Raw genomic sequence first — 25,627 nt, 5'->3', positions numbered from 1 at the left:
CGACCACACAACCTCGCGACCGCAGCAACAAAGGTGATGGTCGACGGCCATGAGATATCCTGCCTTGTGGACTCCAGGAGCACTGAGAGCTTCATCCACCCCGATACAGTAAGGCGCTGCTCCCTCGCGGTCCACCCCATTAACCAAAGAATCTCCCTGGCCTCCGGATCCCACTCCGTGGCGATCCAGGGGTACTGCATTGCCACCCTCACCATCCAGGGCATAGTGTTCAGCGGCTTCCGGCTCTATGTCTTCCCCAATCTCTGCGCTGCTTTGCTACTCGGCCTGGACTTCCAGTGCAACCTCCGGAGCCTATCCCTGAAATTTGACGGGTCCCTACCACCCCTTACTGTATGCGGCCTCACGAACCTGAAGGTTGACCTGCCTTCTCTGTTTGCAAACCTCACTCCAGATCGCAAACCCGTCGCCACCAGGACCAGACGGTACAGGCCCAGGACAGGGCCTTCATCAGGTCTGAGGTCCAACGGCAGCTGCGGGAAGGTATTGTCGAGGCCAGCAACAGCCCCTGGAGAGCCCAAGTGGTAGTGGTGAAAATGGGGGAAAGAAACAGGATGGTTGTTGACTACAGTCAGACCATCAATCATTACACACAGCTCGACGTGTACCCCCTCCCATGCATATCTGATATGGTCAATCAGATTGCACAGTACCGGGTCTTCTCGACAGTGGACCTGAAATCTGCCTACCACCAGCTCCCAATTCGCAAGGCGGACCGCCCATACACCGCGTTTGAAGCGGACGGCCGCCTTTACCATTTCCTTAGGGTTCCCTTCAGCGTCACTAAACGGGCCTCGGTCTTCCAATGAGAGATGGACCGAATGGTTGACTGGTACAGACTGCGGGCCACATTCCCGTACCTGGATAACATCACCATCTGCGGCCACGACCAGCAGGACCACGACGCTAACCGTTCCAAATTTCTCCACACCGCCAAACACCTCAACCTAACCTACAAGGAGAAGTGTGTGTTCAGCTCGAACCGATTAGCCATCCTCGGCTATGTGGTTCAGGACGGAGTTCTAGGGCCCGACCCCGATCGCATGCCCCCCCTCATGGATCTCCCCCTTCCCCACTGCCCCAAGGCCCTCAAACGATGCCTGGGGTTCTTTTCGTACTTCGTCCAGTGAGTCCCTAACTATGCGGACAAGGCCTGCCCACTCATCCACTCCACCGGTTTCCCACTGATGGCCGAGGCTCACCAGGCCTTCAACCGTATCAAGGCCGACATCGCCAAGGCCGCGATGCACGCGGTCGACGAGACGCTCCCCTTCCAAGTCGAGAGCGATGCATCAGACATTGCTCTGGCCGCCACCCTCAACCAGGCAGGCAGACCCATGGCATTCTTTTCCCGCACCCTTCATGCCTCCGAAATTCGGCACTCCTCCGTCGAAAAGGAGGCCCAAGCTATCGTTGAAGCTGTGCGGCACTGGAGGCAATACCTGGCCGGCAGGAGATTCACTCTCCTCACAGACCAACGGTCGGTTGCCTTCATGTTTAACAACACACAGCGGGGTAAGATCAAAAATGATCAAGCTCTCCACCTTTAATTACGAGATTTTGTATCTCCCCGGTAAGCTCAACGAGCCCCCCGATGCCATGTCCCGAGGTACATGTGCCAGCGCACAAGTGGACCGACGTCGGACCCTGCACGACGATCTCTGTCACCCAGGGGTCACCCGCTTTTATTACTTCATTAAGGCCCGCAATCTGCCCTACTCCATCGAGGAACTCAGGGCTGTCACCAGAGACTGCCAGGACTGCGCGGAGTGTAAATCGCACTTCTACTGGCCAGACCGTGCGCTCCTGGTGAAGGCCTCCCGTCCATTTGAACGCCTCAGCGTGGACTGCAAAAGGCCCCTCCCCTCCACTGACCGCAACACGTATTTTCTCAATGTGGTCGACGAATATTCCAGATTCCTCTTCGCCATCCCATGCCCCGATATGACGTCTGCCACCGTCATCAAAGCCCTCAACACCATCTTCGCTCTTTTCGGTTTCCCCACATACATCCACAGCGACCGGATATCCTCATTCATGAACGATGAGCTGCGCCAGTACCTGCTCAACAGGGGCATTGCCTCAAGCAGGACGACCAGCTACAACCCCTGGGAAAACAGGCAGGTGGAGCGGGAAAATGGGACGGTCTGGAAGGCTGTACAGCTGGCCCTACGGTTTAGAAATCTCCCAGCCTCCCGCTGGCAGGAGGTCCTCCCCGACGCACTTCACTCCATTCGGTTGCTCCTGTGCACGGCGACTAACGAAACCCCCCATGAACGTTTCTTCGCCTTCCCCAGGAAGTCCACCTCCGGGGTTTCGCTCCAAACATGGCTGGCAGCCAGGACCCGTTCTCCTCCACAAGGCAGACCTGTTGGTTGAGAGGGTACAGCTACTCCACGCAAACCCACAGTATGCCTACGTAGCGTACCCTGACGGCCGCCAAGACATAGTCTCCCTCAGGGACCTGGCACCAGCTGGGTCCCCACACACACCCCCTCTGCCCCGGCGCCACCCTTCCTTCCCCCAGCGCACCCCACCATAGCCCGCGCTCCAGGACAATCCGTCCTCCCCTTGGTCCCACCCGGGGATGAAGAGGATGTCGACACTCTAGCAGAGTCACCGACGTCTGAGCCGACGCCTGACTCGCCACCCGCACTGCGGCGCTCTCAACGACGGATCAAGGCACCCGACCGTCTAAATTTGTAACCTTCTCTGAAATTTTTATGACAACCTGTATGTAGATAGTTCCCCCCCCCCCGCTGGACTCATTTTTAATATTTTTTTCTCTCTCTATTGGCTGACAGAAATAATTAGCTGAATGGCTGGTTTCTTTGCGGCAAACATTCTATGGTTGTATGAAACTGAGCAAAAAATTCAGGTTGCTTGGAAAATTTAAGCAGGTTGAAGCCAGATGAAAAGGCCATAGAGCCATCTGAGCTCAGACACCAGTGGTGTAGTGCAGGCAGGCTAAAGCAACAAAAACTGGATCCAGATACCGGCAATGGACAAATACGGGTTTGCTGCAGCTGTTTCTGTATCCTAACAGAATTGATTGCCCAGACTCAGGGGGTTCAGATGAAGGTGGTGAATCCATGCCAGAATTTTGTCATGAACAGAGCTGAGGAAGATCTGGCAAAGTATGCCATTATGATGAAGACTGTATCCCGGATTTGGATTAATTGGGAACTGCTATCGATGAGAATTGGTAGCTAAATCCTCAAAGAGAAAGCTGGAATTTTACCTGCGGGGTTCCAGAGCTTTGAAGGATTCTGGCTGAAATTGGTGCTGTATATGCTGAGGAGATTGTCTGGTATATCAATAAGATCTATCATTGGTATATCAGTTAGTTAATATGTAAATTGTAGATTATATTGACTGCAATTTGCCTGTTTAAATTATGTTGATTTTGGTTTGATTGTTGGAAGTTATAAGAAATGAAATCTTATCTATTGTTTATCTAGGAGGTTCATTCTATAAATTTGATTATTTGGGTTTCTTGGTTTCATGCGGATCATAACACCACCTATACACTATTTATGTGCGGGTTGAAGATTTTTGGATTCCCTTTTATGTGATTCTATTCTCAAATTCTCTCCTTGCCAGTTTTACTTTTCCTTTTCATTTAATTGCTCCTCTCAACTTATTGTATTAGGCCTGGTTTTTGCCTGAAAAATTTAACTGACATGCGACATTTTCTCCCTTTTTTTGATTTATCATGTTCTCTATTTCTCTTGTCATGTAAGGAACTCTGACTTTGGTTTCCTTACTTTTTGTCCAGAGTGGTGGGGTTGGTGGATCTGTGGCTAGAATGGAGGACAATGTGGCAAATCTCAAGTGGGTCCAGTAGGTGGTTAGGTTGCTGTACAGTTGTTCTGGGCTGCATAGATTGATACAGATGTGCGCAGGTGCACTTTAAAATGGCACTTGGGTGAGGTTATGACGCGGCAAGCAAATCCAAGGCCTTCTACCAGCGATTCGGCGTGTTTTTCCCTGAGGCATATTTAATTTGCTCGAAAGTGTACAATATGGCATGAAAACCCACCATTGCAGCTGGAAGGGAAACCACCATTTTACACGCCCGCTGCAGCACATAGTGCACAGAATGAACATTTCCGTCCATAATGTTTGCAATTATCAAGCCACATCAGCACAGTTATTTACAGGTTCAACTCATATTAAGAAAGTAGCAGTTTCAGCATCACACAGTAAAGATCACATAAGCACTTGGCACATAACAGGGAGCAAAAGATAGCATGCCTGGTTTGCAGTGCTCCCAACGTTTGAATAGTGCTCAGTGACCTCCAACATGCAATTTTCCTATCTAATTAAACATTTCAACGGACGTCTACAAACTTGGCGTAATGATTTCTGATGCTTTAAAAGTCTTTCATTCAAAGGTAGAATGAGTGTATCATAGATTATAATAAAACTCATACCTTTTTAATATTGTCAGAACAGATTTTGCAGTGCTGGAATCTAAACCTGTTGTGGGTTCATCCAGAAACAAAACAGGAGGATCCGTTATGAGCTCCATACCAATATTTGTTCTTTTCCTTTCCCCACCAGACACACCTCGAATCAATTCTGTGCCAACCTAAAACACCAGGCTGCTTAAACATATCTTCATTTAACAAATATCATCTTAAACTTTATCAATTTTTCGTTAACTTATTTACCCAAATAAATAACTCCAGCAGAAATCACAATTTAGATGGTTTTGGTCTCTGAGCTTTGTAAATTTGGCAAGTTTAATTTTTTTGTAAGGTGAAGACCGGAATTTCCACTATGTGTTTCCATTATGTGAAGCTCTGCATTGCAAATGCTAATTTGCACCATAAATGCTAACAGTATGAAAGATTTGTTAGATTATTGGGGCTGCAGTATTAAAATATTTTGACAATTACATTACCAAAGGTTTCTTTCCTTTGTAATAGCCAGTTGTTGATCAATGAAATTGAAAGAAATCCACTGCATCATGTCATGTGAGAGTACCTTTAAGAAATGGGTGTTTATAAATGTGTGTGTATCTACATATCTGTAGTGAGAGTACCTTTAAGAAATGGATGTTTATTACTGCAGTGATGTCAGAGAGGGGGTGGAGCTGGGCTGTCTGTCAGCTTTTTACATTCGTTTTAGGCTGTTTGCTGCAGGGCATGTTTTAGTTTCGTTTTCAGAGCTGGATAGCTGCACTCACAGCCAGAAGGTGTATGAATCTCTCTCTCTAATCTAAAGACTGTAAATCGATCCTAATGACTTAAAATTAAGAACAGTAGTGACTTTAACCTGATGTGCTTCTGGTAAAAGGTGTTTTAAGCCTTATGGATGTTAAAAGGAAAGCTCAAAGGATTACTTAGTGTTGTATTCTTTGGGGGTTGTATTTAAATTAATGGTTGCTAAGATGTTCATTGTATGTTTTTAAAAGGTTATGTTCACAGAATAAACAATGTTTAGCTTTAAAAAAATACTTTTCCATTTCTGCTGTACCACACCTGTGGAGTGGGCCGTGTGCTCCCCATACCACAATCTATTAAAAGTTGTGGATCAGGTGAACTCCATGATATACTTTGGGGTTCTCTAAACCCTGGCCCATAACAAATTGGGGGCATGAGGGGGATAAAAGTCTATCTATTGGATTGGCTTAGTGAACTTAAAGACAGTGAGGGGTGAGCATATTGTGGTTGCTTTTCAGGTGTGGTATTCCAGTTTAAGGAGGGAGTTTGTTGTGGACAATGGCTCTTTCAGAGGCTCTGGAGTTGTTGGGGGTGGAGACGGTCACATGCATACGTTACGGACAGAGACTAAAAGCAGACTGTGAGATTTGGCATAAACGTTGCAATTAACATTACCTGACAAAATGCGAAAAGCTGAGGTAATTATGGCGGTGGCTAATCATTTAAAATTGTCTGAGATACAGTTTGACTCATTGGAAATGGCAATACTTCAGTTGCAAATTAAACAAATGGAACATGAGAAAGAATTAAAGCAGCTTGAATATGAAAGAGATAGAGAGGAAAAAGAAAGAAAAAGGGAGATACAGATCAGAGAAAAAGATAAAGAGAGAGAGTTTGCACTTCAGAAAATGGCCCTGAAACATGACAGTCAGTTAAAATTGGCAGGCATAAAGGGAAACGTACAGTTGGATGATAGTGATGTGGAAAGTGAGAAAGAGTGTCATAGTCGAAGGCTTGGTGGGGATCTATTTAAATATGTCCGAGCATTGCCAAGGTTTGACGAGAAGGAAGTGGAAGCCTTTTTCATTTCATTTGAGAAGATGGCTAAACAAATGAAATGGCCACAGGACATGTGGGTATTACTGATTCAAATAAAGCTGATAGGTAGGGCTAGTGAAGTGTTTGCATCATTACCGGAGGAGATATCTGGGACGCATGACGAGGTGAAAAAATCCATCTTAGGTTCTTATGAACTAGTGCCTGAAGCCTACAGACAAAGGTTTAGAAATTTAAGGAAAGAATTTGATCAAACATACATGGAGTTTGAAAGGATCAAACAGAGTAATTTTGATAGGTGGATAAGGGCTTTGAAAATAGACCAAACGTATGAAGCTCTCTGTGGAAGAGCAGAGGGTAAAAACTGCGTGATTAGCAGCAGAAATGGCAGATGATTATGAATTAGTTCATAAATCAAAGCTTGGTTTCCGACATCAGTTTCAGCCTGTGAGAGATAGAAACTGGGGACATGAGGAATACTCAAGTGGTAAAGGTAAGGTGATCTGATGGGAGATATAAGGAGCGTATACCTCAGATTAAAAAAGATATCCAGGAGGATGGAAAAGGAATGAAAAGTTTCAGATGTTTTCAATGTAATAAACTAGGCCATATAAAGTCACAGTGTTGGTGGTTGAAGAAAAGCACTGGGAAGGCTGATGTGGTAAAACAGGATAAGACAGTGAGGCCTGTTAAAGTGGTCAAGGAAAGCCCAAGTGAAGCGAAGGAGGTGCAAAAGATTGTACGGCCTGATCAAGGGTTGACTGATAAAGAATTTACTTGTGTGGGTAAAGTTTACTCATGTGGATCAGGAGGAGCAAATAAAGAAGTCACAATTTTAAGAGATACGGGAGCTAGTCAATCTTTAATGGTAAGAGATGAGGAGTTATGTCGCTTGGAAGAATGTGCCAGAAAAGGTGGTAATATGTGGAATTCAGGGTGAGAGGAGTAATGTTCAATTAGATAAGGTAAGGTTGGAAAGTCCAGTGAAGAGTGGTGAAGTGGTAGTAGGAGTAATAGAGAAACTATCTTGTCAAGGAATACAGTTTATCTTGGGTAATGATATAGCTGGATCGCAGGTGGGAGTGATGCCTACTGTGGTTGATCGGCCAGTGGAAAATCAGACAACTGAAGTGTTGAAGGATGAATATCCTGAGATATCTCTGGATTGTGTAGGAACACGGTCGCATGTCACAGGTTAAGACAAGAGGGGAAATCAAAGAGTGAAGATGCCGTTGAAGTGCAATTATCAGAAACGATTTTTGATCAGATGATTGAAAAAGAACCAGAACAGGTGGAGGATGAGGCGGTTATTTTTTGTTCAGGAAAATTGGTGGAGTTACACCAATAAAACGGATGTATCAGAAAGCATACACCGAAGAGGAACCTGCCTGTATACCAGAGTGTTATTACCGCAAAAGTGATGTCTTGATGAGAAAATGGAGACCTGTACATATGCAGGCGGATGAAAAGTGGGCAGAAGTTCATCAAGCAGTATTGCTGGTAGGGTATAGGAAGGAGGTGTTGCGAGTTGCGCATGAGATACCAGTGGGAGGTCATTTGGGAATAAGGAGAACTCAAGCTAAAATCCAGAAACATTTTTATTGGCCTGGAGTACATAAAGATGTAATTAAATTTTGTCAATCATGTCACACATATCAAGTGATAGGGAAACCAGTGCCCTTAATACCCATTCCAGCATTTGAGGAACCTTTTACAAGGGTCCTAATTGATTGCATAGGACCGCTTCTTAAAACGAGAAGTGGGTATCAGTATCTTTTGACTATTATGGATGTGTCTACTGGGATTCCAGAGTTCATTCCAGTAAGTAATATTACAGCTAAAAAGATTGAAGAGGAGTTAACAAAGAACAAAGAAAAGTACAGCCAGGAACAGGCCCTTCAGCCCTCCAAGCCAGTGCCGACCATGCTGCCCGACTAAACTACAATCTTTAATTCTTTACTAGATATGGACTACCCACAGAAATACTGTGGATCAAGGATCGAATTTTACCTCAAGGTTATTCAAAGAAGTTATGGACAGCTTAGGAATAAAACAATTGAAATCAACTGCGTACCATCCAGAATCGCAGGGAGCGTTACAAAATGTGGCATCAGACATTAAAGACAATGTTGAGGGCTTATTGTCAAGATTATCCAGAGGATTGGGATAAAGGAATTTTTAAGCATACTCTCAATCTCTTTGTTAACCTGTGCCAATTTTAAAGGGCATAATTGAAGGGGGTTGCAGGCAATGGAGCTCACCCATAGTGATGGTACCTAAACCAGACAGTACCCAACGGTTGTGTGTGGACTATCGAAAGGTTAATGCAGTTACAGGAACGGACTCTTATCCTATCCCACGTTTGGAGGATTGCATTGAGTAAGTGGGACAATTAGCTTTTATTTCCAAACTGGATTTACTTAAAGGTTACTGGCAGGAACCTTGATCCGAATGGGCGAAGGAGATTTCAGCTTTTGTGACTCCAGATAGTATGTACCAATTCAAATTTATGTCATTTGGCATGAAAAACGCCCCAGCCACATTTCAACGTTTAACTAACAAAGTTGTTTCAGGATTACCCAATTGTGCGGTATACATCGACGATCAGGTAATTTTCAGCCAGACATGGAAAGAACATTTAAAACATCTGATGGGGCTATTCGATCAACTTCAAGAGGCGGGTTTGGTGGTAAACCTAACCAAAATTGAATTTGGAAAAGCCCAAGTCACTTTTCTTGGCCATACAATCGGACAGGATTGAATGGTCACACGGGATGTGAAACCAACAGTTATTGAGGAGTTTCAATACTCTCAAGACGAAGGGAAATAATGTGATTTCTTGGCATGAGTGGATTTGATCGAAAATTTGTGCAAAGATATTGTAGCATGGTTGCTCCACTGATGGTCTTGCTGAAGAAACGTCGAAAATTTCAGTGGACAGCAGACTTTCAACAGGCATTTGACTGCCTGAAAACTGTGATAACCAATGCTCCTGTGTTGGAGAATTACAAGGGACTCTGTGACTTTAAAGAGAAATGCCGAGGCGTAGATAAATGGACGGATCATGCATAGACCTTCTTGTTCAAAGAGACTGTCAATCGAGAAGGATTTCAGTTGGAGGAAGAAAAACAAAAAGAAAATGGACTATATTATTATACCTGTTTGCGTGTTTTGTTTTTTGAAACAATAAAGTACATTTACTGTGTGCATTTCTTAAAGGGTAGTGAAAAGGTGAAAAATGAAACCATCTTGAAGTTGATGGTTTATTCTTTTTTCTTGGGGGGAGGTGTCATGTGAGAGTACCTTTAAGAAATGGGTGTTTATAAATGGGTGTGTATATAAATATCTGTAGTGAGAGTACCTTTAAGAAATGGGTGTTTAGTACTGCAGTGATGTCAGAGAGTGGGTGGAGCTGGGCTGTCTGTCAGCTTTTTACTTTTGTTTTAGGCTGTTTGCTGCAGGGTGTGTCTTAGTTTCGTTTTCAGAGCTGGATAGCTGCAATCACAGCCAGAAGGTGTATGAATCGCTCTCTGTAAATCGATCCTGGTGATTTAAAACTAATAACAGTAGTGACTTTTACCTGATGTGCTTCTGGTAAAAGGTGCTTTAAGCCTTATGGATGTTAAAAGGAAAGCTTAAAGGATTACTTAGTGTTGTATTCTTTGGGGGTTGTATTTGAATTAATGGTTGCTAAGATGTTCACTGTATGTTTTTAAAAGGTTAACTTGAGTTTATAGAATAAACATTATTTTGCTTTAAAAAATACTTTTCCATTTCTGCTGTACCACACCTGTAGAGTGGGCCGTGTGCTCCCCATACCACAATCTATTAAAAGTTGTGGGTCAGGTGAACTCCATGATACACTTTGGGGTTCGCTAAACTCTGGCCCATAATAATCATTGCTGTTATGTACTATAAAGAAAATTGGGTCTACACTGTTTAACAAGTATAATTGGGTCTTATTTTCTGTGAAATGTGTAATGGAGTGGTTATATCAGTTTCCTTTGTTATGTGACAGGCCATCATCTTGATGTACATCCACTATAAAGGTCAGTTGCTATTTAATGAGGGTTTAAATGAAGGAGTATGTTGTGATTCTTAATTGCTTGGGTTTGAGAGAGGAGAGTCTATTTTCAACAAAGTCCTAAAGGCCATGGAGGAGCGTTACTGAATTCTTTTGGAAATGTAAGAACATCAGGGAAAGAGTGGCAGCTAAAATCTGTGACTAACTGAAGAGGTGAACACAAGAACTAGGAATAGGAAAAGGACATAAAAATAATAATCTTTACTGTCACAAGTAGGCTTACGTTAACACTGCAATGAAGTTACTGTGAAAAGCCCATTTGGATTCCTCAAGTCTGCTCTGCCATTCAATAAGATCAGGGAAAATCTGACTGTTGTCTCAAGTCCAGTTTCCTGCCTTTTCCCTGTACCTTAACTCCCTTGTCAGTCAAAAGTTTATCTGACTCAGTCTTGGATATATTCAAAGACCTAGCCTCTGGAAAAGGATATTCACAGATTAATGATTCACTGGGAGAAAAATATTCACAGAATCACAGAGGATACAGTGCAGAAGATGCCCTTGGCCTGTTTAATCATGAAAAACATGTGACCTACCTGCCTAATCTCATTTTCCAGCCCTTGGCCCATAGCCTTGAATGTTATAACATGCCAAGTGATCATCCAGGTACTTTTTAAATGATGTGAGGCAACCCACCTCTACCACCCTCCCAGGCAGTGAATTCCAGTCTCCACCCTCTGGGTAAAAAACATTTTTTTCACATCAATTAAACCTCTTGCCCCTCACCTTGAACTTGCATTCCCTCATGACTGACCCTTCAACTAAGGGGAAGCAGCTGCTCCTTATCCACCCTGTCCATGCCCCTCATAATTTTGTACACCTCAATCAGGTCACCCCTTAGTCTTTTCTGCTTCAATGAAAATAACCCAAGCCTATCCAACCTCTCTTCATAACTTAAATGTTCCATCCCAGACAGCACCCTGGTGGAATCTCCTCTGCAGCCACCCGCCCCAGCTCAATCACATCCTTCCTATAATGTGGTGACCAGAAATGCACACAGTACTCCAGCTGTGGTCTCACCAAAGTTTGGTACAACTTCAACATGACCCCCCTGCTTTTGTAATCTGTGCCTCGATTGATATGGGCAAGTGTCCCAGATGCCTTTTTCACCAGCCTATTAACCTGCCCTCCAGCCTTCAGAGATTTGTGGACAAACACAGCAAGGTCCCTTTGTCCTTTGGAACTTCCTAGTGTCAGGATGCTCATTGAATATTGAACATAGAACATACAGTGCTCATCACGGGCCATTCGGCCCATCTAGTCTGCCCCGACCCATTTAAGCCCTCACTTCAACCCTAACCCCTGAACCCAATAACCCCTCCTAACCTTTTTGGACACTAAGGGCAATTTAGCATGGCCAATCCACCTAACTTGCACGTCTTTGGACTGTGGGAGGAAACGGGAGCATCCGGAGGAAACCCACGCAGACACGGGGAGAATGTGCAGACTCCGCACAGACAGTGACCCAGCAGGGATTCGAACATGGGACCCTGGCGCTGTGAAGCCACAGCGCTAACCACTATGCTACCGTGCTGCCCATTGAGCTAAATATGTCAAATTATCCCTTCCACAACTTTGCAGGGTTAAATTCCATCTGCCACTTATCTGCCCATTTGACCACCCCGTCTATATCTTCCTGTAACCCAAGACATTCAACCTCACTGTTAACCACCCACCCAATCTTTGCGTCATCCATAAACAGATCCTACCCCCCCCCCCCCCCCCCCACATAGTCATCTATGTTGTTTATATAAATGAAAAATAATAGGGGTCCATCACAGATCTGTGTGATACGCTACTGTTTCAGTCACTAAAGCACTCTTCTGGTATCACCCTCTGTCTCCTACAGCGAAGCCAATTTTGAAACCCCGTTATCAAATTACCCTGTATCCCAAGTGAATTTGACTTCTTTATAAGTCTCTCAGGTGGGACCTTGTCAAAGGCTTTGCTGAAATCTATATAAACTACATCAACTGCATTACCCTCATCTATACACCTAGTGACCACCTCAAAAACGTCAATCAAATCTGTTAGGCATGACCTCCTTGTCAAAGCCATGCTGACTATTCCTGATCAAACCTTACTTCTCCAAGTGGAGATAGATTCTCTCCGATATAATTTTCTCTGATAGCTTCCCTACCATTACATGAGACTCACTAGTCTGTAGTTCCTGACTTATCTCTACAACCCTTCTAAAATTGTGGAATCACATTAATAATAATCTTTATTGTCACAGGTAGGCTTGCATTAATACTGCAAAGAAGTTACTGTGACAAGTACCTAATCATAAGAAAATAAGAACTAGGAGCAGGAATTGGCCATCTGGCTGATCTTTTGTGGACTCCGCTCCACTTTCCCGCGCGAACACCGTAACCCGAACACCATAACCCAGTCCGGTGCCTGTTCGGGTGCACAGAGGGAGAATTCAGAAGTCCAATTTACCTAACAGCGCGTCTTTCGGGACTTGTGGGAGGAAACCGGAACACCCGGAGGAAACCCACGCAGACCTGGGAAGAACGTGCAGACTCCACACAGTGACCCAAGCCGGGTATTGAACCTGGGACTCTGGCACTGTGCAGCAATAGTGCTAACCGCTGTGCTACTAAGCCGCCCATTAGCTGTTCTCCAGTCCTATGGCACCTCCGCCATGGCCTGTGAGGAATTAAAAATTTGGGTCAGAGCCCCTGCAATCGCCACCCTCACATCCCACAGCAGCCTGGAACACAATCCATCCAGACCTGGATATTTGCCCACTTTTAACCTGCCAATAACCCTACGGACAGCATGATAGCATTGTGGATAGCACAATTGCTTCACAGCTCCAGGGTCCCAGGTTTGATTCCCGGCTTGGGTCACTGTCTGTGCGGCATCTGCACATTCTCCCCGTGTGTGCGTGGGTTTCCTCCGGGTGCTCCGATTTCCTCCCACAGTCCAAAGATGTGCGGGTTAGGTGGATTTGCCATGCTAAATTGCCCTTAGTGTTGGGTTAGGTCACTGGGTTATGGGGATAGGGTGGAGGTGTGGACCTTGGGTAGGGTGCTCTTTCCAAGAGCCGGTGCAGACTCGATGGGCCAAATGGCCTCCTTCTGCACTGTAAATTCTATGATAACACCTCCAATATCTTGTCACATCCTTTGCCAATTTGCTCAAGAACCTCACAGTCTCTCTCTCCGAGTTCCATACCTACTTCCTCATTCTCTTGAGTGAAGACAGTTGTGAAGTATTCATTCAAAACCCTCCCAATGTCTTATGGCTCCACCCACAGATTGTCCCTTGGTCCCTAATGCGCCCTACTTTCTCTGGTTATCCTCTTCCCTTTGATATTCTTCCAGAATATCTTGGGATTTTCCTTACTTTTACCAGCCAGGGCTTTCTCATATCCCCTCTTTGCTGCCCGAATTGCTTTCTTAAGCTCCATTCTGAACTTTCTGTACTCCACTAATGCCCCTGTTGATTTTCTCTCCCCTTGTAGTTATTAAAAGCCTTTCTTTCCCTTCTCCTTGTAACCTGAATATCCCTGGTCATCCATAGTTCCCCACCTCCCCCCAACTTAGCATTCAGACAGTTATATGGGAAAGATGGGTACAGAGGGATATGGGCCAAATGTGGGCTATTGGGACTAGCTTAGTGGCAAAAAAATGGGCGGCATGGACAAGTTGGGCCGAAGGGCCTGTTTTCATGCTGTAAACCTCTATGACACTGCTGTCTATAGATTACCTCATAAGAAACTCTTTCCAGTCTACCTTGGCCAGATCCTGCCTTATTTTACTCAAATCCACCCTCCCCAATCCAAAATCTTTTTTTGTAACTTGTCTATTTATTTATCCATAACAAACTTAAGTGTTTGGGGATAGCTTCCCTACCACTACATGAGACTATCATTTATCCATAACAAACTTAAATGCTGGGATCGCTATCACTAAAATGCTTCCCCTCCAGCACCTTAACCACCTGCCCGGCTTCATTCCCCAGAATTAGGTCCATCACTGCGCCATCCCTTGTTGGCCTAAAAGGTTCTCTTGCATACATTTTAAGAGCTCCATTCCATTTAAGCCTTTAACCCAATGACCATCCCAATTAATGTTGGGAAAGTTGAAATCACCTAATATAATTATCCTATTGTTGTTATTTTTTATGCACCCCCGTGAATTGCACACATATCTGCTCCTCAACTTCCCACTGACTATCTGGGGGTTTATAATAAACACACAGCAATGTGGCTGTCCATTTTTCATTTCTAAACTCTACCCACAAAGCTTCATTTGATGCTGCCTCCAAGATATCATCGCTCCTTACTGCAGTACTGACTCCTTACTAATGATGCAATGCCTCCTCCTTTTTTACTCCCTCCTCTGTCTCGCCTGAATATTCCATATCCTGGGATGTTGAGCTACCAATCCTGCCCCTCCCTCAACAACATCTCCATGATAGCTACTGTATCATCATTTCTCGCCATTAACTTATGTAATATTGCTGACATTAAAGTAGAGGCCATCCAGTCTTTCCTTACTCCATTGAAACTTAGTACCACTCTATTCTCTCTGACTTGATTACTTTACTGTATTATGCTGTGACACTATTCTGCTAAAAGTCTGAGTCCCCTCTCCTTGTCGAATTAGTTTAAACTCCTACCAATAGCACTAGCAAACCTGCCAGCAAGGGTGTTAGTCCCGCTCTGGTTCAGATATAGACCGACCCGCTTGTATAGGTTCCACCTTCCTCAGAAACGGTCCCAGTGATTCAGGAATCTAAAACCCTCCCTCCTGCACCAACTCTTAAGCCACGCATTCATCTGTGCTATTCTCCTATTTTTGTACTCACTAGCATGCGGCACTGTTGAGTAATCCATTACAACACGAGAAGTCCTGCTTTTTAGTCTAGTGCCTACCTGAATTTTTGATGCAAAATCTCATCCCTCTTTCTACCTAAGTCACTGGTACTAACATGTACCATGACCTCTGCCTTATCACTATCCCCGTTCAGGATGCCTTGCAGCCATTTAGTGACATCCCAGACCCTGGCACCAGGGAGGCAACACATCATCCTGGAGTCACATTGATACCCACAATAGCACCTATCTGTTTTCCTGACTATAGAAACTCTATTACTATTGCTTTTCCTCTCTTTCCACTTCACCACCCCCCCCCCCCCCCCCACCCCCCCGCACTTTCCTGTGCAGACAAGCTGCTTGTGGTGCCAGGAGCTTTGCTCTTTTTGCACTCCCTGGAGGAACCACTGCCCACATCAGCCTCCAAAATGGAATACCGATTTGCAAGCAGGACCCCAGGGGACTCCTGAAATACCTGCCCGTTTCTCTTGGACTGCCTGGTGGTCACCCATTCCGTTCCTTCCTCAGGTCCCTTTAGTGCGGTGTTAACACCTTTCTTTTTTAAAAAAAATATGTTTTTTCAAATTTTTCCAACAAAGGTTTTGAACAAACAAACCCCCTCCCATAATAAAAAGAAGAACACAAACACCACAATCAAAAATAATAAACTACTTATACATTGGGTTTCTCCCGCATATATTAACCCCCCCCCCATATGACATTCAAAAGTACCCTTGGGGAAACCCCTCCCCCACCCGCCCAAATAACCCCTGACAGAAACAACCCCCCTCCCTCCCCCCTGGGTTGCTGCTGCTGCTGCTGACCTCCTTCTAGCACTCCGCGAGATAGTCTAGGAACGGTTGCCACCGCCTGAAGAACCCCTGCACAGACCCTCTCAAGGTAAACCTTATCCTCTCCAGCTTAATGAACCCTGCCATGTCATTTATCCAGGCTTCCACACTGGGGGGCTTCGCGTCTTTCCATAATAGCAAGATCCTCCATCGGGCTACCAGGGACGGAAAGGCCAGAAACACCCTCTTTACCCTCTGGGTGTTATTTTCGCCTCCTGCACTCCCGATTCGTCCGTTACCCCAAATAATGCCAACCCCCAACTCAGCTTGACCTGGACTTTCACCACCTTGGACATAGTCCTCGTGAAACCCCTCCAGAACCCATCCAGTGCCGGGCATGACCTGAACATGTGGACGTGATTCGCCGGGCTTCCCGAGCACCTCCCACACCTGTACTCTATCCCAAAGAACCTACTCAACCTCGCCCCTGTCATATGCGCTCTGTGAGTAACCTTAAATTGTATTAAGCTGAGCCTGGCGCAAGAGGAAGAGGAGTTAATCCTACTCAGGGCATCAGCCCACAGACCCTCATCAAACTCCTCCCCAAACTCCTCCTCCCACTTGCCCTTTAGCTCCTCTACCGAAACCTCCTCCTCTTCTTTCATCTCTTGATAGATGGCCAAAACCTTGCCTTCTCCGACCCATACACCCGAAATCACCCTGTCCTGAATCCTCTGCGCTGGGAGCAACGAGAATTCCCTCACCTGCCGCCTCACAAACGCCCTCACTTGCATATACCTGAAGGTATTTCCCGGGGGTAACCCAAACTTCTCCTCCAGCGCCCCTAGGCTCGCAAATGTCCCATCTAATTTTTTTTAAGATATATTTTATTCAAGATTTTTTGGCCAAACATAACAGTACATAGTGTTTCCTTTATACATCAATAAAACAATATAAATAACAATGGCCAGTTTTAAACAAATAAATAAATAATATATGAACAAAATCAAAAACAAAACTAAATGGCAACTGCCTTGTCCACGATAAATACTCTCCAAAAATACAATCCAACAATGACATATACCAAATACCTATGCATATACAATAACATCCCTGAGAGTCCTTCTGAATTCCTCCCCGCTCCCCCCCTCCCCTCCCCCCTCCCTCCCCTCCCTCTTCCCTTCCCTATTTTTCCCCCTTCTCCCCCTCCCCCTTTTCCCTTTTCCCCCCTTCCCCTTTCCCCTTTTCCCCCTTCCCCTTTCCCCCTTCCCCCCCTTCCCCTTTCCCCTTTCCCCCCTTCCCCTTTCCCCCTTCCCCCTTCTTCCCCTTTCCCCTTTCCCCCCTTCCCCTTCCCCCTCCCCCTTTCCCTTCCCCCCTTCCCTTTCCCCCCTTCCCCCTTTCCCTTCCCCCTTTCCCCCTTTCCCTTTCCCCCCTTCCCCCCTTCCCCTTTCCCCCTTTCCCTTTCCCCCCTTCCCCTTTCCCCTTTCCCCCCTTCCCCTTTCCCTTCCCCCTTTCCCTTCCCCCCTTCCCTTTCCCCCCTTCCCCCTTTCCCTTCCCCCCTTCCCTTTCCCCCCTTCCCCCCTTCCCTTTCCCCCTTCCCCTTTCCCCCCTTTCCCTTTCCCCCTTCCCTTTCCCCCCTTCCCCTTTCGCCCTTCCCTTTCCCCCCTTCCCTTTCCCCTTACCCTTTCCCCCTTACCCCTTTCCCTTTCCCCCTTCCCTTTCCCCCCTTCCCCTTTCCCTTTCTCCCCTTCCCTTTCCCCCCTTCCCTTTCCCCCTTCCCCCTTTCCACTTTCCCCCTTTTCCACTTCCCCTTCCACTTTCCCCCCCTTCCCTTTCCTCCCCTTCCTTTCCCCCCTTCCCCTTTCCCCCTTTCCCCCCTTCCCCCTTTCCCCATTTCCCCATTTTCCTTTCCTTTCCCCCTCCCCTTTCCCCTCCCCCCTTTCCCCCCTTCCCCTTCCCCCTTCCCTTTCCCCCTTCCCTTTCCCCTTCCCCTTTTCCACTTTCCCCCTTCCACTTTCCCCCCTTCCCCCCTTCCCTTTCCCCCTCCCCTTTCCCCCTCCCCCTTTCCCCCTTTCCCCATTCCCCTTTCCCCCTTCCCCCTTCCCCCTTCCCCTTTCCCCCCCTTCCCCCCTTCCCCTTTCCCCCTTTCCCTTTCCCCTTCCCTTTCCCCCTTCCCTTTCCCCCTTCCCCCTTCCCATTTCCCCCTTCCCCTTTTCCCCCCTTCCCTTTCCCCCCTTCCCCCTTTCCCCCCTTCCCCCTTTCCCCTTCTTCCCTTCCCCCTTTCCCCCTTCCCCTTTCCCTTTCCCCCTTCCCCTTTCCCCCCCTTCCCCTTTCCCCCCTTCCCCTTTCCCCCCTTCCCCCTTTCCCCTTCCCCTTCCCCTTCCCTTTCCCCCTTCCCCTTTCCCCCCTTCCCCCCTTCCCCCTTTCCCCCTTTCCCCTTTCCCCCTTTCCCCCCTTTCCCTTTCCCCTCTTCCCCTTTCCCCCTTCCCCCCTTCCCTTTCCCCTCCCCCCTTCCCCTTTCCCCCCTTCCTTTCCCCTTCCCCTTTCCCCCCTTCCCCTTTTCTCCCCTTCCCCGCCTTCCCCTTTCTCCCCTTCCCCCTTTCCCTCCCTTCCCCTTTCCCTTTCCCCCCTTCCCCTTTCCCCCCTTCCCCTTCCCCCCTTCCCCCTTCCCCCCTTTCCCTTCTCCCCTTCCCTTTCCCCCCCTTCCCTTTCCCCCCTTCCCTTTCCCCCTTCCCCTTTCTCCCCTTCCGCCTTCCCCTTTCCTCCCCTTCCCCCTTTCCCCCCCTTCCCCCTTTCCCCCTTCCCCTTCCCCCCTTCCCCCTTCCCTTTCCCTTCCCCCTTCCCTTTCCCCTTCCCCCCTTCCCCCTTCTCCCCTTTCCCCCTTTCCCTCCCCTTTCCCCCTTCCCCCTCCCCCCTTCCCCTTTCCCCTTCCCCTTTCCCCCTCCCTTTCCCCTCCCCCCTTCCCATTTCCCCCTTCCCCTTTCCCCCCCTTCCTTTCCCCCCTTTCCCCTTTCCCCTTCTCCCTTCCCCCTTTCCCCCCTTCCCCTTCTTCCCTTCCCCCCTTTCCCCCCTTCCCCTTCTTCCTTTCCCCCCTTCCCCTTCCCCCCTTCCCCCTTTCCCTTCCCCCTTTCCCCCTTTCCCCTTCCCCCTTCCCCTTCTTCCCTTCCCCTTTCCCCCCTTCCCTTTCCCCCTTTCCCCCTTCCCTTTGCCCCTTCCCCTTTCCCCCTTCCCCCTTTCCCCCCTTCCCTTTCCCCCCTTCCCCCTTTCCCCCCTTTCCCCTTCACCCCTTCCCTTCCCCCCTTCCCTTTCCCCCCTTTCCCCCCTTCCCCTTTCCCCCCTTCCCCTTCCCCCCTTCCCCTTTCCCCCCTTTCCCTTTCCCCCTTCCCTTTCCCCCCTTCCCCTTTCGCCCTTCCCTTTCCCCCCTTCCCTTTCCCCCTTACCCTTTCCCCCTTACCCCCTTTCCCTTTCCCCCTTCCCTTTCCCCCCTTCCCCCTTTCCCTTTCTCCCTTCCCTTTCCCCCCTTCCCTTTCCCCCTTCCCCCTTTCCACTTTCCCCCTTTCCACTTTCCCCCTTCCACTTTCCCCCCTTCCCTTTCTCCCCTTCCCTTTCCCCCCTTCCCCCTTTCCCCCCTTCCCCCTTTCCCCATTTTCCTTTTCCTTTCCCCCTCCCCTTTCCCCTCCCCCATTTCCCCCCTTCCCCTTCCCCCTTCCTTTCCCCCTTCCCTTTCCCCTCCCCTTTTCCACTTTCCCCCTTCCACTTTCCCCCCTTCCCCCCTTCCCTTCCCCCCTTCCCTTTCCCCCCTTCCCCCCTTCCCTTTCCCCCCTTCCCCTTTCCCCCTTTCCCTTTCCCCTTCCCTTTCCCCCCTTCCCCTTTCGCCCTTCCCTTTCCCCCTTCCCCTTTCCCCTTACCCTTTCCCCCTTACCCCCTTCCCTTTCCCCTTCCCTTTCCCCCCTTCCCCCTTTCCCTTTCTCCCCTTCCCTTTCCCCCCTTCCCTTTCCCCCCTTCCCCCTTTCCACTTTCCCCCTTTCCACTTTCCCCCTTCCACTTTCCCCCCTTCCTTTCTCTCCCTTCCCTTTCCCCCCCTTCCCCCTTTCCCCCTTTCCCCCCTTCCCCCTTTCCCCATTTCCCCATTTTCCTTTTCCTTTCCCCCTCCCTTTCCCCTCCCCCCTTTCCCCCCTTCCCCTTCCCCCTTCCTTTCCCCCTTCCCTTTCCCCTTCCCCTTTTCCACTTTCCCCCTTCCACTTTCCCCCCTTCCCCCCTTCCCTTTCCCCTCCCCTTTCCCCCTCCCCCTTTCCCCCTTTCCCCATTCCCCTTTCCCCCTTCCCCCTTCCCCCTTCCCCTTTCCCCCCTTCCCCCTTCCCCTTTCCCCCTTTCCCTTTCCCCCTTCCCTTTCCCCCTTCCCTTTCCCCTTCCCCCTTCCCATTTCCCCCTTCCCCTTTTCCCCCCTTCCCTTTCCCCCTTCCCCCTTTCCCTCTCCTTCCCCCTTTCCCCTTCCCCTTCCCTTTCCCCCTTCCCCTTTCCCCCCTTCCCCTTTCCCCCCTTCCCCTTTCCCCCCTTCCCCCTTTCCCCTTCCCCTTCCCCTTCCCTTTCCCCCTTCCCCTTTCCCCCCTTCCCCCCTTCCCCCTTTCCCCCTTTCCCTTTCCCCCTTTCCCCCTTTCCTTTCCCCTCTTCCCCTTTCCCCCCTTCCCCCCTTGCCCCTTTCCCCCCCTCCCCCCTTCCCCTTTCCCCCCTTCCCTTTCCCCCTTCCCCTTTCCCCCCTTCCCCTTTCTCCCCTTCCGCCTTCCCCTTTCTCCCCTTCCCCCTTTCCCCCCTTCCCCTTTCCCTTTCCCCCCTTCCCCTTTCCCCCCTTCCCTTCCCCCCTTTCCCCCTTCCCCCTTTCCCTTTCTCCCCTTCCCTTTCCCCCCCCTTCCCTTTCCCCCTTCCCTTTCCCCCTTCCCCTTTCTCCCCTTCCGCCTTCCCCTTTCTCCCCTTCCCCCTTCCCCCCTTCCCCCTTTCCCCCTTCCCCTTCCCCCCTTCCCCTTTCCTTTCCCCCCTTCCCTTTCCCCCTTCCCCCCTTCCCCCTTCTCCCCTTTCCCCCTTTCCCTCCCCTTTCCCCCTTCCCCCTCCCCCCTTCCCCTTTCCCCCTTCCCCCTTTCCCCCTCCCTTTCCCCTCCCCCCTTCCCATTTCCCCCCTTCCCCTTTCCCCCCTTCCTTTCCCCCCTTTCCCCTTTTCCCCTTCTTCCCTTCCCCCTTTCCCCCCTTCCCCTTCTTCCCTTCCCCCCTTTCCCCCTTCCCCTTCTTCCTTTCCCCCCTTTCCCCTTCCCCCCTTCCCCCTTTCCCTTCCCCCTTTCCCCCTTTCCCCTTCCCCCTTCCCCTTCTTCCCTTCCCCTTTCCCCCTTCCCTTTCCCCCCTTTCCCCCTTCCCTTTGCCCCTTCCCTTTCCCCCTTCCCCCTTTCCCCCCCTTCCCTTTCCCCCCCTTCCCCCTTTCCCCCCTTTCCCCTTCACCCCTTCCCTTCCCCCCTTCCCTTTCCCCCCTTCCCCCCTTCCCTTTCCCCCCTTCCCCTTCCCCCCTTCCCCTTTCCCCCCTTTCCCTTTCCCCCTTCCCTTTCCCCCCTTCCCCTTTCGCCCTTCCCTTTCCCCCCTTCCCCTTTCCCCCTTACCCTTTCCCCCTTACCCCTTTCCCTTTCCCCCTTCCCTTTCCCCCCTTCCCCCTTTCCCTTTCTCCCCTTTCCCTTTCCCCCCTTCCCTTTCCCCCTTCCCCCTTTCCACTTTCCCCCTTTCCACTTCCCCCTTCCACTTTCCCCCCTTCCCTTCTCCCCTTCCCTTTCCCCCCTTCCCCCTTTCCCCCCTTCCCCCTTTCCCATTTTCCTTTTCCTTTCCCCCTCCCCTTTCCCCTCCCCCATTTCCCCCCTTCCCCTTCCCCCTTCCCTTCCCCCTTCCCTTTCCCCTTCCCCTTTTCACTTTCCCCTTCCACTTTCCCCCCCTTCCCCCCTTCCCTTTCCCCCTCCCCTTCCCCTCCCCCTTTCCCCCTTTCCCCATTCCCCCTTCCCCTTTCCCCCTTCCCCTTTCCCCCCTTCCCCCCTTCCCCTTTCCCCCTTTCCCCCCTTTCCCTTTCCCCCTTCCCTTTCCCCCTTCCCCCTTCCCATTTCCCCCTTCCCCTTTTCCCCCCTTCCTTTCCCCCCTTCCCCCTTTCCCCCCCTTCCCCCTTTCCCCTCTTCCCTTCTCCTTCCCCTTTCCCTTTCCCCCTTCCCCTTTCCCCCCTTCTCCCTTCCCCCCTTCCCCTTTCCCCCCTTCCCCTTTCCCCCCTTCCCTTTCCCCTTCCCCTTTCCCCCTTCCCCTTTCCCCCTTCCCCCTTCCCCCTTTCCCCCTTTCCCCCTTCCCCCCCTTCCCCTTTCCCCCCTTTCCCTTTCCCCTCTCCCCCCTTCCCCCCTTCCCTTTCCCCCTCCCCCCTTCCCCTTTCCCCCCTTCCCTTCCCCCTTCCCCTTTCCCCCCTTCCCCTTTCTCCCCCTTCCGCCTTCCCTTTCTCCCCTTCCCCCTTTCCCCCCTTCCCCTTTCCCTTTCCCCCCTCCCCTTTCCCCCTTCCCCTTCCCCCTTCCCCCTTCCCCCTTTCCCTTTCTCCCCTTCCCTTTCCCCCCCTTCCCTTTCCCCCTTCCCTTTCCCCCTTCCCTTTCTCCCCTTCCGCCTTCCCCTTTCTCCCCTTCCCCCTTTCCCCCCTTCCCCCTTTCCCCCCTTCCCCTTCCCCCCTTCCCCTTTCCCTTTCCCCCTTCCCTTTCCCCCTTCCCCCTTTCCCTTCTCCCCTTTCCCTTTCTCCCCCTTCCCTTTCCCCCTCTTCCCCCCTTCCCTTTCCCCCCTTCCCCCTTCCCCCCTTCCCCCCTTCCCCTTTCCCCCTTTCCCTCCCCTTTCCCCCTTCCCCCTCCCCCTTTCCCCCCTTCCCCTTTCCCCCTTCCCCCTTTCCCCCTCCTTTCCCCTCCCCCCTTCCCATTTCCCCCCTTCCCCTTCCCCCCCTTCCTTTCCCCCCCTTTCCCCTTTTCCCCTTCTTCCCTTCCCCCTTTCCCCCCTTCCCCTTCCCCCCTTCCCCCTTTCCCTTCTTCCCTTCCCCCTTTCCCCCCTTTCCCCCCCTTTCCCCTTCCCCCTTCCCCTTTCCCCCTTCCCTTTCCCCCCTTTCCCCCTTCCCTTTCCCTTCCCTTTCCCCCCTTTCCCCCTTTCCTCCCCTTCCCTTCCCCCCTTCCCCCTTTCCCCCTTCCCCTTCTCCCTTCCCTTTCCCCCTTCCCCTTTCCCCCCTTCCCCCTTCCCTTTCCCTTCTTCCCTTCCCCCTTTCCCCCTTCCCCTTTCCCCCCTTCCCCTTTCCCCCCTTCCCTTCCCCCTTTCCCCCTTCCCCTTTCCCCCCTTCCCCTTTCCCCCTTCCCTTTCCCCCCTTCCCTTTCCCCCCTTCCCCTTTCCCCCCTTCTCCCCCTTCCCCCTTTCCCCCCTTCCCCCTTTCCCTTTCCCCCCTTCCCCTTTCCCCCCCTTCCCTTTCCCCCTTCCCTTTCCCCCTTCCCCCTTTCCCTTCCCCTTCCCCTTTCCACCCTTCCCTTTCCCCTTCCTTCCCCCCTTCCCCTTTCCCCCCTTCCCCCTTTCCCCATTCCCCCTTCCCCCTTCCCCCCTTTCCCCCTTTCCCCTTCCCCCTCTTCCCTTCCCCCCTTCCCCCTTTCCCCCTCTTTCCCCCTTCCCCCTTCCCCCTTTCCCCTTTCCCCTTCCCCCCTTTCCCCTTCCCCCTTCTCCCCCTTTCCCTTTCCCCCCTTCCCCTTCCCTTCCCTTTCCCCCCTTCCCCCTTTCCCCCCCTTCCCCCTTTCCCCCCTTCCCCCTTTCCCCTTTCCCCCCTTCCCCTTCCCCCTTCCCCTTCCCCCTTTCCCCTTTCCCCTTGTCCCCTTCCCTTTCCCCCCTTCCCCTTTCCCCTTCCCCCTTCCCCTTTCCCCCTTCCCTCCTTCCCTTCCCCCTTCCCCTTCCCCTTCCCCTTTCCCCTTCCCCCTTCCCCCTTCCCCTTTCCCCCTTTCCCCAGTCCCCCCTTCCCCTTTCCCCCTTTCCCCTTCCCCTTTCCTTCCCCCTTTCCCTTTCCCCTTCCCTTTCCCCCTTCCTTCCCCTTCCCTTTCCCCCTTCCCCCCTTCCCCTTTCCCTTTCCCCCTTCCCCTGTCCCCTTCCCCCTTTCCCCTTCCCCCCTTCCCCTTCCCCCCTTCCCTTTCCTTCCCCCTTCCCCTTCCCCCTTTCCCCCCTTCCCCTTTCCCCCTTCCCCTTTCCCTTTCCCCCCTTCCCCTTTCCCCCCTTCCCCTTTCCCCCTTCCCCTTCCCCCTTCCCCTTTCCCCCCTTTCCCCTTTCCCCCCTCCCTTTCCCCCTTCCCCCCTTCCCTTTCCCCCCTTCCCCTTTCCCCTTCCCTTCCCTCCTTCCCCCTTTCCCCCTTCCCTTTCCCCCCTTCCCCTTTCCCCCTTCCCCCTTTCCCCCTTCCTCCCCTTTCCCCCTTTCCCCTTCCCCTTCCCCTTTCCCCCCTTCCCCTTCCCCCTTTCCCCCCTTCCCCCCTTCCCCTTTCCCCCCTTTCCCCCTTCCCCCTTCCCCCTTCCCCTTCCCCCTTTCCCCCTTCCCCTTTCCCCCTTCCCCTTCCCCTTCCCTTTCCCCTTCCCCTTCCCTCCCCTTCCCCTTCCCCTTCCCCTTTCCCCTTCCCCCTTCCCTTTCCCCCTTCCCCCCTTCCCCTTCCCCTTTCCCCCTTCCCCTTTCCCCTTCCCCCTCCCCTTCCCCTTTCCCCTTCCCCCCCTTCCCCTTTCCCCCCTTCCCCTTTCCCCTTCCCCCTTCCCCTTTCCCTTCCCTTTCCCCCTTCCCCCCTTCCCCTTCCCCCTTTCCCCTTCCCCCCTTCCCCTTTCCCCTTCCCCTTCCCTTTCCCCTGCCCTTTCCCCTTCCTTCCCCCCTTCCCCTTTCCCCCCTTCCCCTTCCCCCTTTCCCCCCTTCCCCTTTCCCCCCTTCCCCCTTCTCTTCCCCCTTCCCCCTTCCCTTTCCCCCTTCCCTTTCCCCCCTTCCCTTTCCCCCTTCCCCTTCCCCCTTCCCCTTTCTCCCTTCCCCTTCCCCCTTTCTCCCCTTCGCCTTCCCCTTTCTCCCCTTCCCTTTCCCCCCTTCCCCCTTTCCCCCTTCCCCTTCCCTTTCCCCCCTTCCTTTCCCCCTTCCCTTTCCCCCCTTCCCCCTTCCCTTCCACTTTCCCCCTTCCCCTTTCCCCTTTCCCCTTCCCTTTCCCCTTCCCCTTTCCCCCTTCCCCCTTTCCCCTCCCTTCCCCTCCCCTTTCCCCCTTTCCCCCCTTCCCCTTCCCCTCCCTTTCCCCCCTTCCCCCTTTCCCCTTTCCCCTTCCACTTTCCCCCCTTCCCCCCTTTCCCCCTTCCCTTTCCCCCTCCCCCTTTCCCCCTCCCCCTTTCCCCCTCCCCCTTCCCCTTCCCCCTTCCTCTTCCCCCTCCCCCTTTCCCCCTTCCCCCTTTCCCTTTCCCCCTTCCCATTTCCCCCCTTCCCCTTTTCCCCCTTCCCTTTCCCCTTCCCCCTCCCACTTCCCCCTTTCCCCTTCTCCCTTCCCCTTTCCCCCCCTTCCCTTCTCCTTCCCCCTTCCACCCTTTCCCCTTCCCCCTTCCCCCTCTTCCCTTCCCCCTTTCCCCCCTTTCCCTTTCCCCTTTCCCCCTTTCCCCCTTTCCCTTTCCCC

The 25,627-nt window shown here is 51.3% G+C and overlaps 1 protein-coding gene across 1 annotated transcript in view; it reads right to left on the bottom strand.

Moving 5' to 3' along the window:
* Positions 1–25,627, bottom strand: part of LOC140392282 (broad substrate specificity ATP-binding cassette transporter ABCG2-like) — a 336,441-nt gene that overhangs the window by 165,493 nt on the left and 145,321 nt on the right. The window contains exon 4 of the mRNA XM_072477599.1: positions 4,455–4,612. Coding sequence (XP_072333700.1) covers positions 4,455–4,612 — 158 coding nt within the window. The remainder of the gene's footprint in view (positions 1–4,454; positions 4,613–25,627) is intronic.

Source organism: Scyliorhinus torazame, chromosome 16 (assembly GCF_047496885.1).
Source record: "Scyliorhinus torazame isolate Kashiwa2021f chromosome 16, sScyTor2.1, whole genome shotgun sequence".
Lineage (NCBI taxonomy): Eukaryota > Metazoa > Chordata > Chondrichthyes > Carcharhiniformes > Scyliorhinidae > Scyliorhinus > Scyliorhinus torazame.
The sequence above is the reverse complement of the archived record's forward strand: the minus strand, read 5'-3'. Positions and strand labels throughout refer to the sequence as shown.